This window comes from Alosa alosa, chromosome 9 (assembly GCF_017589495.1).
Source record: "Alosa alosa isolate M-15738 ecotype Scorff River chromosome 9, AALO_Geno_1.1, whole genome shotgun sequence".
NCBI lineage: Eukaryota > Metazoa > Chordata > Actinopteri > Clupeiformes > Clupeidae > Alosa > Alosa alosa.
In genome coordinates, this window is record NC_063197.1 from 17,918,978 (window position 1) to 17,932,204 (window position 13,227).

The window sequence follows — 13,227 nt, forward strand, 5'->3', positions numbered from 1 at the left end:
TCATTCATAATGCTGCCAGTGGAATAATGGATTCAGCCGATCCTGGTCATGGTTTGCTCAATCTCATTACAATCCCCGGCTTTACGTTATTCATTTGTGCCTCTTGGGTGTGTGGGGCGTGCGGTGGTGGTGGTGGTGAGGGGAGGGGGCCCATGGGACAGCGTCTGTGCAGGACATGGCTTCCAACTTCCATGAAGAGCATCCTTTTGATACAACCAGGAGTCGCTAATGAAGTCGCCGAGTGCTACAATTATTCCTCTAAGAGAGGGGAGGGGAGCTTGGGGAGTCAGGGTGCTGGTGGGGTACGGCGTCCCTGGTTCCCTCCGGAGCTGTCCGATGGCAATTGGTTTATGGGGCTTTGATGGTAGCTTTAGATGGATGGTGGGGGGACTTTAGGGGACCCCCGATACACTACTGGGTGGAGTCGGGGCCCCTCAGCAGGGGGTGGGGCTAGGGGCTTTGCTTGTGGACTGGTGAAAAGTGGTGATCAAGGGACTGGCCCCCCCTACCACTCCCAAACGCAACATCCCCAGACACAAAGAAGCGAAACAGGAAAGAGGGGAGATGATTTGCAGATTACATAATGCCACCGCATCCCTGCGACGGGAACCTTTTGTTGACGGGGCAGACTGGAGCTGAGGCAGGGGCGGTTAACGCGTGTTGTGTCAACATTTGAAAGGCTCTTTATCACATGCTAATTTGGCGATTATCAGTTGATTTGGTGCAGCTCTGTTTGTGCTTCAGCTTAAGGCCTGATTCAGGGTTGCTTCTTCTGAGGCTGTGAAGATTGACTGCGGAAGTGAAGTGAAACTGAGGTCTACTTTTAGTCGGTTGACTTGCAAATTAATTGTTGACACATTTTTCTGGATTTCTGGGTAACAACATTGTCAGATCTCACGTCAGGCAATGAGCATCTAATCAAACAGCGTTCAGCAAACTGACTGTCCACATGTGTGCACTTTTCACTTCCCGTGGCTTGATGCGTCTATATGATTCTAAAGTCACTTAGTTCGTCCACACATTTTAGACATCTGACTGGCAGAAAAACCATCAACATCCAAAAAAAGAGATGCCATACCAGCACTGTGTGTTCTATCTATTGCTCGTTTAGAAAACAATTTCATAAAGAGGCCTTGAAACCATGAGGCTGGAGAGAAAAGCTTTGAGAGACTATCAGCATCACCATTTAGAGCTCTTGTGTTCACCCATAAGCTGATGTTTATGGCTTTAGTGTCAGAAGTGGTGCTTCTAAAATAATTCAAGTGGTATTTCTAAATGCTGACAACATTTATGTAAACGTATATAAAAACATAGAACTATGCAGGTAAATGTGAATAAACCTTATGATTTTATTTTATTTCTGCAAGTGACTGCTGTATTTAAATCACAGAAAGCCAAACAGATACAATGCAAATGGAGCAGTCAAAATTAATCCCCTATAGAATGGTTAGGGTTACACATGAAGGGTTACCTGTTTCCTTATAACAACTCATCTTAGACACTCTCTCTGTAGTCAGTAACTTTAAGGAAATAGGCTTGAGTGTCAATTACGTTAGGTTTGAAAAATAGACTGTACATCAGTGGTTCCCAAACGTCATGGCAGGCCTCCTTTTTGACAGTGAAAAAAAGTGTATCAGTCCATATAGTGTCCATGTTAGAGGCATGGCAGTTGCATTCATGATTAGGCTAGCTATCACTTCTAACATTTAGGCCAAGTACATGTATGCTATGTAGGCTAACTCCTCACCAAGTAAGTTGGTTGTAAAATCAGTTATAGGCTCTGTGCAAGCACGGTCACCTGTAATTGATTGTTTAGGGTTTTTTTGGACCCTCAGCCGATGCCCCGCTTGGTATAACTCTGCCCCACCCCTGAAGAACCTGCCTTTGGGAACCAGTGCTGTACGCCTCCAAAACACTACAAGAGTATTGACTAGAGGGTTTCCATTGGTTTTCTTAGATTACACAATTAGCTACAGTTTGAACATAGCAAAACTAGTGAGCCAGCTAACATAAAATCAATTAACCTTATGTTATACCTCTGTGGGGTCCACACCGTGATGTGAACACACACAGTTGTTGAGTGCATTTAAGTGCTAAACATGGTAAAGCACTATGGAAAATTACTGTGGATCACAAGTTGACCTGGCCCAGACTAGATGATTTTTCAAGTTCTAACCAATGTGGATTGTATGAGACTCTGCATACAACAAGATTTCTGTCCTATGCTCAACCAAACAGATAACAAACATACAGATTGTACAGGCATGTATTACCAAGATCACAAACTTCTCAGAGAAAACGTTATTTTAGATAACAGCCGATGGCAGGGACACCTGCCACTGTCTTTTGCACATGATTATATATATATATATATATATATATATATATATATATATCACATACCATGTGACCACTACAGTGTCCTCTCACCGTACAGAGTTCAGGGCATAAACATGAACACATTCACAATATGAATGCATCTCTACATATCACAACACAGGGCAGTCTGGAAGGTGATCTTATTTCAGACAAGCATGAAATCAAGACAATGTTATTGTGATTGTCAAGATGGGACAAATCTAGTAACAGATCATCCCAATGATCCCCTAATGAGCAAGTCAATGTAAGATTAGTTGTTATTTGGAAACAGGTCTCTAGTATTCTCACGTTACTGTTCTTTTAAAGGAAAAGAAAATTTTTTATCTGTTCCTCTGAATACTATGTCAGCTTTTATGTATCAGCACCATAAAAATGTGATCAGCATTGAAACCAATCTTAAGAAATGAGCTTATCTTCTTTTTAAAGCAATAATATCTATTTTTCCAGTGAGAAAAAGCTTCTTTTCCGTTAAAGCAATATTTGGAAGAGTTACAGCATCAAACAACATTACATGTTACAATGTGCTTCATTAAGGTTATAAACATTCTAAATACAAGAAAACCCGGATTTGACCTTTTTCAATGTATTGCATTACAATTGAGGGTTTGAAGAGTCTATTTCACCATTGGAGGCTTGACCAAAAAAAAAAGAAAAACAGCTAGCCACACTTTCACAGTTCATTTGTTCAGTGAATAATATGTGTAGGATCTGTAGTGATTCCCACTGATTTTCATTTACATGTTAAAATGTAGCACAAGTACAGATTGAGGGCCTTCATCGCTGAGAAACTTGGCAATGTGAAAAGACACGAGACAGCATCTGATCAGTGTGACCGCCATCGATGAGCCCGCTAGGCATTAGCAGGGCCTGTGTCCGTGAGGTCAGCCATATTGATCACTCTTAATTAGATGACCCCGTTCTCATTTAGGTCCGGCGAGGTCATGTGTATAACGGTCAGGGTCTTTTGACACAATTTCTGAGGTCTGTGTTGTCGCTTTTGGTTGGCTTTTGAACCTATTGGGACTTCTGCATCATGATCGGAGGGCACCTTTGAAAGCACCCAGCCCTTAACTCTCTGAGAGGTTGGCAAAGGTCGCGCCAACCTTAACCTGGTGAAAATAATCTCGTCGTAGTTATCGTGCTGAGTAAGTGGTGCTGCCTCCCACACCAACCCAAGTGAAGAGGGTGGTGTCAGGCTTCCAGAACAGTTGTCCATACCAAAACAGATGGACTGACAAGGTAGATGTGCAATACAGAAAGAAGACAAAAAATCTCTTACCTCTCTATATATCCATCTTAAGTATATATTTATATATACCTCTGATATATATATTTCATATATAATATATATCTATCTGTCCTGTAGTTATATACATGTGCAGGGTTTCTGAAGCGGGGTAGACAGTGAGGGTTTTTATGAGGGGGGGGCAGTTTAGGAGACTGTGGGGGGCACCTGAAGGGGAGTGTGCTGGTGTGGCAGGACCAGGCGCTCGGGAGGGGGTGGTGGGGGCAGCTCCTTGCAGACGGCCGTCACCTCCACCATGGCGGCGCCCGTGTGCGGGACGCTGGTATGCATGAGGTGCCGCTGGAGGTGCTTGATCCAGTCCTCCTGCACGGAGAGTGGACCCTGGAAGACCAGGTCACAGAATCTGAGAGAGGGAGAGAAAGAAAGAGAGAGAGAGAGAGAGAGACATCAAAAATGTGTAGATCTTGTACATTCGGTTGTGTAGAAAAAGAGCACAATTGCTGCACCAGATTTTTGTTTACATAATATAGCTCAGAAACAGTCCAAACTAAGCCTGGTGGGGATTTAATTTACGCCTATTGACTATTCAAATGTATTCTGTATTAGAAGGATTCATTTCAGAAGGTACAAGTCAAAGTTAATTGAATAATTTAGTTAGTTGAATAATTTCAGTTTGACTTATATGAACAAATAGGCTATGTGAATATATGAACTGCCGGTTGTTTATTTTAGCAGCCAAGAATTTAATCAAACAGCCATGGCATAATTTTGACCCGCATCTGGTCTATTAGCTGCTGCCTTCAATATTTTCCACTTATAACAGGATATAAACCAATTGAACAGATGTTAAATGAACTGTCCAGAGAACCATTCAGAAAGTAATAACTGCATCGGTCATCACTGTGTTCTGAAAAACTAAAAGGCGAGGACTTTGAATTTCTAAACACAATTGTGATATGTACAGCAGCTGGCAGAATGTGGTTTATTGTTCAAATGGCTACTGGTGTGGGAGCATAATGTTTGGCACAGGACCGACTATCTCATTGCCAACAATCAAGTTATACCCTTGACCTACTACTTCAGGGGTGGTTTAATAGATGTAATTAATAGATACAAGAGCCTGTAGCAAACAGCAGGCATGCTGTAATGGCCTGATGATGAAGCCTATATACTAAATCACAACAGCAGTATTCAATGGGCTACTGTGACTATTTAAAACAGTTGTCCCTTGCAGAACAACAAAATATCACAACGGCACCCTGTTGGGTCAGCAGCACATCCCTAGGACTGGATACAACACATTTGAGTTGGTAGCAAATGAGCGGAAACATATTTATCTTTTTATTTTCTGTTTACATGGTTTACAGGAGGCAAAGGCATGACTTGAAATGAAAACATTGATCTCTTTCAGGTTTAGAAAAAGGTGATGGCACAGCAAGATTTCTTTAAAGTCTACTCCATGGACAACCTAATTCTCAAGAGTTACATATTTCTTGCTTCCAATACCTTGCTTTTGAGCAATATATTAGTTGACAAGGCCATTCATTATTTTAACAGGAGGATGAATAGCCACCTTGTTAATGGTATTTCCACTTACCTCTTATAAAGACATGTCTTTATTTTACAGTGATCTCGTTGAGTAAGCTGATCAAATAATATTTTCAAAATTTGACATTCCTTCCACCATCCACTAAATAATGAATAACTCAATGAATGAACTCATTCTTCTATCCATGTGAATAAACTGACGAGGAGAGGGCGATTTGTACCTGCAGGTGAGTCTGTAGATCTCTTCTGGTGTGTGTGGCAATGAGAACATTTTCTTCTTTGGCCCTGGCCTTGATCTTGGCTTCTTCTGTTTGCAATCATAGGCTGGAAGACACAGTTGCATACAGAGTCATCCACGCAGATCCAACAAATATGAATGAAATATTATGGGAAATTACAGAAATGACAGAGAAAAATAGGAAGAGAATAACAACAGAGAAATGTACAGTTCTGCACATCAGTTATTTATACAGGTAGTATACTAGAATGATCAGATAGTGAACTGTGTCAACTAAAACAATAAAACAAAACATGGAAAATAGAAAATTATGGAATTGTAGGGTGATTGTCTTTAACAGAATGAAAAACATACTTGTCCCTTCTAACAGGGCAGCTCTCTTTCGTCGAGCATACGCTCGAAGGTGATTGGATAAGCTGACAGCACTGTGGAAGGTCGTGTTGCAGTGAATGCAAACTTTCTTCACGTCAGTCTTCCCTACAAGAAAAAAAAAATTGCATAATCAACAGAAATGTCATCGATATGTCATCGTATTAATAATCATAAACGACAAACAAATAAATCCAGACATGCTTAAGCAGACATGGAGTACAGTAAAGACCATACCATGATGAATGGCAACTACGTCACACAGAGAAGCTGAACTGAAGGAATATTTCATCTCTAGCCAGTCTGCACGAAAACCATAATAGTTCTTAATGTATGAGCTTGCATACAGGCATGATGATGGACAAAGGGACCAAACATACAGTCACAATGAGCTCTGCCATGTTGTTACTCACAGTGGTCATCCTCAATGGTCAAAAGAACTAACAGTCTCATGCTTTGGAGTATTTGAAAAGTATTCAACGTATATTGCACTGGTGCAGCCTGAAAAGCCAGCCCGAACTTAGCCACGCCCACAAGATTTGAGGTCTGGAAGGAAGTTCGGTCTGGACTTGGTCCATTGACAAGCCTCTATGAAAACTTGAGAATCGCGCGGACCAATCGAATTGTCCAAGCGGCGTCCGGGCGGGCTTTATACAATGAATAGGCACCGTTGCTTATCTGTCCATCATTCACATGACCTGAGCGTGCTTCAGTTGAATTTGTTTACGCAAAAAGCTTGTCGCTAGAGCATCTATACATTTATGTCGATATTGTGTCGGCTGTACAAGATACTGACGACACAATAATTTTAAAAAACGAACAGAAAAGAGTGTTTCTTGCATTTGTCAGAAGAAGGATGCTCTGACTGTTCTTTGCAGGATTTCACGGTAGGCTATTTTGTTGCCCTGATTGGTCAGGTCATTGGTCAGGGCATTATTCCCCTGTATCGGTTGAAACACGTCTCACAATCCCACTGCTTTGGTTCCAGACTCAAATTCTGAATAGAATTTTGAGTATGGCTACGTCAGGCTAGCACTGGTGCACAACGGAGCCAACGTGCACAAGTCAAGCGTTTGGAGTCATCTTCAGTTCAGATTGGCTGTAGCATGTGGTTGCAGGCATGGAGATGCTGGTGTAAAACTGCTATTCCCCTCAGAGTCTCCACCTCGCCCTCCATCTGTTTTCATATCTAAGAGATCGCAAGAGGTGTTGTTGAAGGCAATGTTTATCACCACCTAATGACTCCAGGGGGCTTATTTTCACCTTGAGGCAAGGACTCGGAGACAAGTCGGGCAAGTGTGCTGCCTCCCTCTCCCTCTCGCTCTCGAAAACTTCCATTTAAAGAGTGCAGTGGGGTCGACAGTGCCAAGCTGTTTAATTACGAGCTGTTTTAGGTCATTGTGCAATACTTGTGAGATATCACCTCTTCTTGGAGAAGGGCTAAAGGACTGAGATGAAGAGAAAGCGGTAGTCTAGTCATGGAACATTCTAGTCATGGAACAATCCTACCCTGAGATCCACTCTGTCATGACAGTGTTAAAGAATGGCAGACTGTGAAAAAGTTCCAAAGACAAAGAGCAATTTTGAATGAATTCTGGAAACACATGAAGGAGAAATGTTCAAAATGGCCTTTTCTAAAATTAATACCCAACACCATATACAACCTGTCACTTAGGAGCAAAAAAGTAGCTATCAGTAATGGTGTGAAATCCTCAGTGAGAACTACTGTGCTGTTTCACACCTAATCGGTAAAAACATCTGCTTCTGTACCTCACTCCCTCTTACCACGGTGACAAGCTAAAGGATATTCAAACGAGTTGTGAATTGTTCTACTGACAATAAAATGAGACAAATGAAATGTTTTGTTGGTTAATTATCGTAATGTCTTTAAAACATAACATCCAAATTTCTTCTCTGAGCCTTTCAACACTAGTGGGTATAAAGGAAAATGCTTGTCAGAAAATCTCTCAAAAATGAAAGCATTTCTGTTTTGTCTAGAAATTAACAAGAAAGAACCGGGCTTGATGGACTGTCCAATTTAAAGTGTCACTTAAAAAAGTAGACTATTTGAAATTCCTGTCACCTTTCTCAGCACACACAATCATGTTGTAAGAATCGCAAGTGTTTCAGGAATTGAACATTTGATTAAATGGATGTGGTGGAACGAATCAATCGATGTAAAGAAATCATGCGGAAATTGAGATGGATGCTTCAAACCCTCAAAAAAAATAAATTAATAAATAATGATGCGACATTTTAAATCTTCATTAACATCTTTCAGCGCACGGGAGCGCAACTCTTTATTTGGACAGACATGAAACAAAAGGTGTGTACACACAGCTGACGCGCCGCACGGCTCACACAAAGCACCACCATGGCTTTTCATTTCAATTTCAAACGCACTTTTGGTGACATTTATTCTCTTTGTGCACGTTACAATAATTCCACCGATGGCAAACTTTTTCCCCCCTATTCCGTTTTTTTCCAACCATTCCCTCAACCATTCCACCCCCCGCCCTTGTACCCTTACAAGTGGCTTGGTTAGCACCCGCGCCTGGAGACGTCTAGGCTTCTCTGGAAAACTTGCACAGCAGAGCCAGACACTGTGCATTCGTATTTAATGCACCTTGCTGCGATTGAAATGGTGTAATTTCAAATGAGCTCCTGTAAATAATAGAAAGCTACGGGGAGGAGGTGGAACATGCACGGAGGAGCTTATGGGACACAAGGGGAAAGAAGAGGCTCTGCCTGGGGTGGTGGACTGATCAAGCCTATAGATTGATGGGCTTAACACCATCCTTTATCTCTTATTGTATTCATGGTCAGTCACTGCCCTGACCCTATGCACCACATGTTAAAAGGTCATGGCTAAGGGGTTGGCACATTATATGATATGACAGTTCTTAAAGATAACCTGTGATAGAATTCTCTGGGTACGGCATGATTCATGCATCACACAGTAGACACGTAGTCGTAGCTCTTCTCCTTTGATTCCACATCAATAGGAACAAGGCCAATCATATGCTCAGCTGTCATTTACAAGAGAGATAGACTGTGTTTGCTATGACAAAGGATTGTGTTTTCACAGAGTAGAACAGATGAGTTGTCTGTCATTTTGGCACTGATTGATGTTGAAATAATGGCTCAGTTTGCATATCTGAATGAAGGATCCATTACACTTTCAATTTAATTTAGTTTGGTCTACAATATTAACATAGATATCTTTAGCAACATAACAATGGCAACTTTCAGACATCCAAAGAAAACCAATCAATAATCGTTTCAGGAGTGGTATTCCTGAGGTAGGCTTGAGTTTAAGAACAAGGGAATATTTAATTACAAAATCAATGTGTTTTTGTACAGGCTCATGAAATAAGCAAGAGAAGTGTTTTTAAATGCTTCAATGACTCAGTTTCTTAAATAAGACTGGTTTTAGGTAGTCAGGGATTTATTAAATTTTATATCTGGTCTTTAGCAGGCTAGCATTCTCAGTTAGATTTCATGACATGAAGCTGCGGTCCATCTCTTGCGGTCCATCGCTAGTTTATTACCTAGTTATTAGAATGTTAGGTTGTTAGCAACTTTTTCACCTGTTTGCTTTAGCAACAAAATAAATAACATCTAGCGATCAATCTGAAGAGATTTTGGCAGCACTGTCTCCCTTGTCGTGCAACAAAATAAAATCACCTTCATTTCCCAATTTGTGAATAACGTCATAGCTTGCCTTTCTTTAGTGCTCAGCTCATGAACTCTTTGTATGTATAGAGTAAACATGGGCATATGAGAAAGAACACCCAGCTGTTAGAGCCTATAATAATGTTTGTGACATTTAACATAATCAGTTTCCATAAGTCATTGGGCCTTGCTTATCTGATCTGTTTTTCCATGGTGACCCGTCCTTACCTTGGCTCCAGCATGGGTCTGGTTTGAGGACGGCCAGCCTGGCGACGCTCTCCCTGGCTGGGCTGCTGGGCAGCGGCCGCCTAACCCCATGGACCTGCTGCGGGCCCTCCCTCATCTCCTGCTCCCGCTCCTGCTTCCTCCTTCGCAGCAGCTCCACCAGCGTGCTGGACGGGACTCCGTCCCCACCCCTGTGGTCCTCCAACCTGATCTCCTCCTCAAACTTCTTCTCCTTCTTCTTGCCCTCCACCACCACTTCCCCGGACCACAGCCTGCTCTTGGGATCTCCCTCACCATCGGCCCCGGCTGCGGCTCCTGCTCCGACCCGAGCCCTGGAGTGCTGGACCTTGACGGGGACGCCGGTCGGGGTGAGAAAGAGGCCGTCGCTGCTCGCAAACTTCTGCGAGACGAAGGGGCGCGAGTGGGAAGGCCGGCGCCCTAGCAGGGCCAGCAGGCTGCGGTGCTCCGTCTCGTCCCTGAGCAGCTCGTTGAGGATGCAGAGCGGAGAGCGGCTGCTGGAGCCGGGCCCGCCGGAGCCCAGGCCGCGGCCGATGCGCTTCAGGTGGCCGCGCACGTGGTTGGACAGGCCCGTCCTGGTGTCGAACCAGCCCCAGCATAGTGGGCACGTGTGCTCAGTCTGAGACTCAGGCTTGTCCACTGCAGCTAGAGGAGGGACACAATGAGTAGAGAGGGGTTGAAGGCAAACTTCAAAGGTGATGAATGTAAGCAATGTAGAGAGAGGTAGGTAGAGAGAGAGACATCATGCCCAAGCTAATTGGAGGAAGTATTGCTGCTAGTTTAAGATGGCAGGATGGCATGTACTAAATGAACAAAACCAAGGAGGTCTATTTTGTGGGTGAAGTTGGGCTTTTTTTTCACCAATCTGCAAAAAAAGAATCTTACCAACAGCTATGTGTTCCTATAGGTGTCTAGTAACACCACCCAATTTATCCACAGCCAAATCCTCGGGTGAACACCTGGAGAGCCCATCAAGTTTGGGGTGCCCAGAGGGTCTGTTTTTTAGGGGTGCTGAATCTATCCCAGCCATTAGTTTGGAGTAAAATCCATAACAAGTGGTTTTATTGAACAATTACAAAACAAAAATTTTAAACCAATTATTTAAGTTAACAAACCTCATCCAACTCCCCTGCACTCCCTCACTATTATCTGGCTGGTTGATGTTCTGGTAAGAGTTACCATGACAGTTCCCACAAGCAGAAATACATTTGACTTCTTGCTTTTTACAGCAGCACCTGAGAGTGTCACAGTCCCCTGCACAGTTACAGCTGACAAACTTCAAAAGGTAGTCCGGGATCTGGTGTAGGGACTAGTGCATAACCGTGTTGTCCTTGTTTCCATCCATACTCAAGGGCATCCTGTGATGGACTTTGCAGCAGTAGCCAATCTCTGGTCTGGAGATACTGTATGCCCACAGAGTGCTGTACTGCAGCTCCTGTAGTCTGAGGCAGTTGCTCAGGCTTGATACTGGTTAGATAGTATCTCACAAAACTGAGTAGACCCCTTACATTTTTGTAAATATTTGGGGGCCAAGCAGCGAAGCTGCGAAGGCACCCATTGTGTTTCTACGTTTTCCTATTATTATTATTCCGTCATGGAAGTCTACGGCAGCCCATAGAACCGTCTGGTAGAAAGTTGTAAAATTTGGCACACAAACTAGGCACAGTCCCATGATTAATTTCACCAAGTTTCAAGTCGGCACCTCGAGCACTCTAACGCCACCAACAGGCCAAAGTTGGACGTGCGTTCATGCAAGTAACTTTTGACCCGTTGGCCCGATTGTCAAATAGGAGGTATCATTGGAATCCTTAGACCAAGCAGAGTTCAACACACCCTATGACGTCATTTTCCGCCATGATGGATTTTCCGCCATATTGGATTTAATCAAAAACACCTAAAAGTTTTCACAGGTCACAAAGTTTGTCCGATTGACACCAAACTTGACACACATAATCTTCGGTCCAAGCCTCAAAAAAGTTATCCCTTTTTGTCTTCAAACCTAAAACCGTTCGCCTGTAACAGCCAATCAAAATTGGCGGCGAAGCCACCAAACAGGAAGTGAAGGGATATCTTAGCAATGCTTTCACGTATCAAAACCAAACTTGTTACATGGGCTCAGGACCCAATTAGGAGGAGGCTCAAGAAATTTGGTAAATTTTGACCACTGTGTGGCGCTATAATCACAGGAAGTAGGCTCATATCTCAGCAATGCTTACACATATCTAAACCAAACTTGGTACATGGACTTGAGACCCCATCCTGAGGATGCACAATACATTTGGAGTCTTTTGACCACTAGGGGGGCGCTATAATCACAGGAAGTAGGCTCATATCTCAGCAATGCTTTCATATATGGAAACCAAACTTGGTATATGGTCTTGGGACCCAATCGTGAGGATACACAATACATTTGGTGTACTTTGACCACTAGGGGTGTTATAATTAGGAAGACTTTCTCGTATTGACACCAAACTTGGTACGTTGATTCGTGAACACATCCTAAGGACCCACAATACATTTGGTGACATTTGACCACTAGGGGCAGTATGATTAGCATTTTCACCTATCGCAACCAAACTTAATATGTGGACTTGGGATTACATCCTGAGGATGCACAATTAATTTGGTGTGCTTTGACCACTAGGGGCGCTATATTTATTAACACTTTCACTGATTGAAACTGAACTTGGTATGTGGAGTCATGACCCCATATTAAGACTGCACAATTATTTTGGTGACCTTTGACAACTAGAGGTGTTATAATTATCAACACTTTCACCGATTTAAACCAAATTTGGTATGTGGTCTTAAGAAGTACATCTTAAGGACACACAGTAAATTCGGTGACCTTTGAATCCAGTCCAGTCCAATCCAATCCAATCAACTCCAATCCAATCTAACAACACAGTGAAGTCCAGTGCAATCCAATCCCAACTCCTGCTCAACTGCTTATCTGCTTGGCCCCCTCATTGCTGCTTGCAGCTATATTTTATTATATCTTTTCATGGGACAACACTGAAGAGATAACACTTTGTAAAGTAGTGAGTGTACAGCTTGTATAACTGTAAATTTACTGTCCCCTCAAAATAACAACATGCAGCCATTAATGTCTAAACCACTGGCAACACAAGTGAGAGAGAGAGAGAGAGACATAGCGAGACAGAGAGACTGTATCAGTGAAGGTGTGAACTTTATTTGCATGTGTTTGTATGGGTGGTTGTGAATGTGTTTGTGAGAAAGTCAATGTACACAAAATGTGTGTGTGTGTGTGTGTGTGTGTGTGTGTGTGAAAGACTGAGAGAGAGAGACAGACTGTCCAACGTGGAGGGTGGACAGTGAGCAACAAAATGTAAAACTCATGAGGACAACATAACTAGTATGAAGCCTTAGAAACTACCTCCGACTACATACAGTAGCTGCAGCACAGCACTTTGCAGGCATTTTTACTCAAAACTAATGGCTGGGAAAGATTCAGCACCCCTTTTGGTGTTACTAGACACCAATAGGAACACATAGTTAAAAAAAAACT

At 42.8% G+C, this 13,227-nt stretch overlaps 1 protein-coding gene across 2 annotated transcripts in view; it reads right to left on the reverse strand.

Moving 5' to 3' along the window:
• Window positions 1–1,329: 1,329 nt before the first annotated feature.
• znf644b (zinc finger protein 644b) overlaps window positions 1,330–13,227 on the reverse strand; it is a 45,890-nt gene continuing 33,992 nt past the window's right edge. For both annotated transcript variants that reach the window (XM_048253148.1, XM_048253147.1), the window contains exons 4-7: window positions 9,684–10,343; window positions 5,766–5,888; window positions 5,395–5,497; window positions 1,330–4,028 (exon numbers count right to left, since the gene is read on the reverse strand). In XM_048253148.1, coding sequence (XP_048109105.1) covers window positions 3,812–4,028; window positions 5,395–5,497; window positions 5,766–5,888; window positions 9,684–10,343 — 1,103 coding nt within the window. In that variant the 3' untranslated portion in view covers window positions 1,330–3,811. The remainder of the gene's footprint in view (window positions 4,029–5,394; window positions 5,498–5,765; window positions 5,889–9,683; window positions 10,344–13,227) is intronic.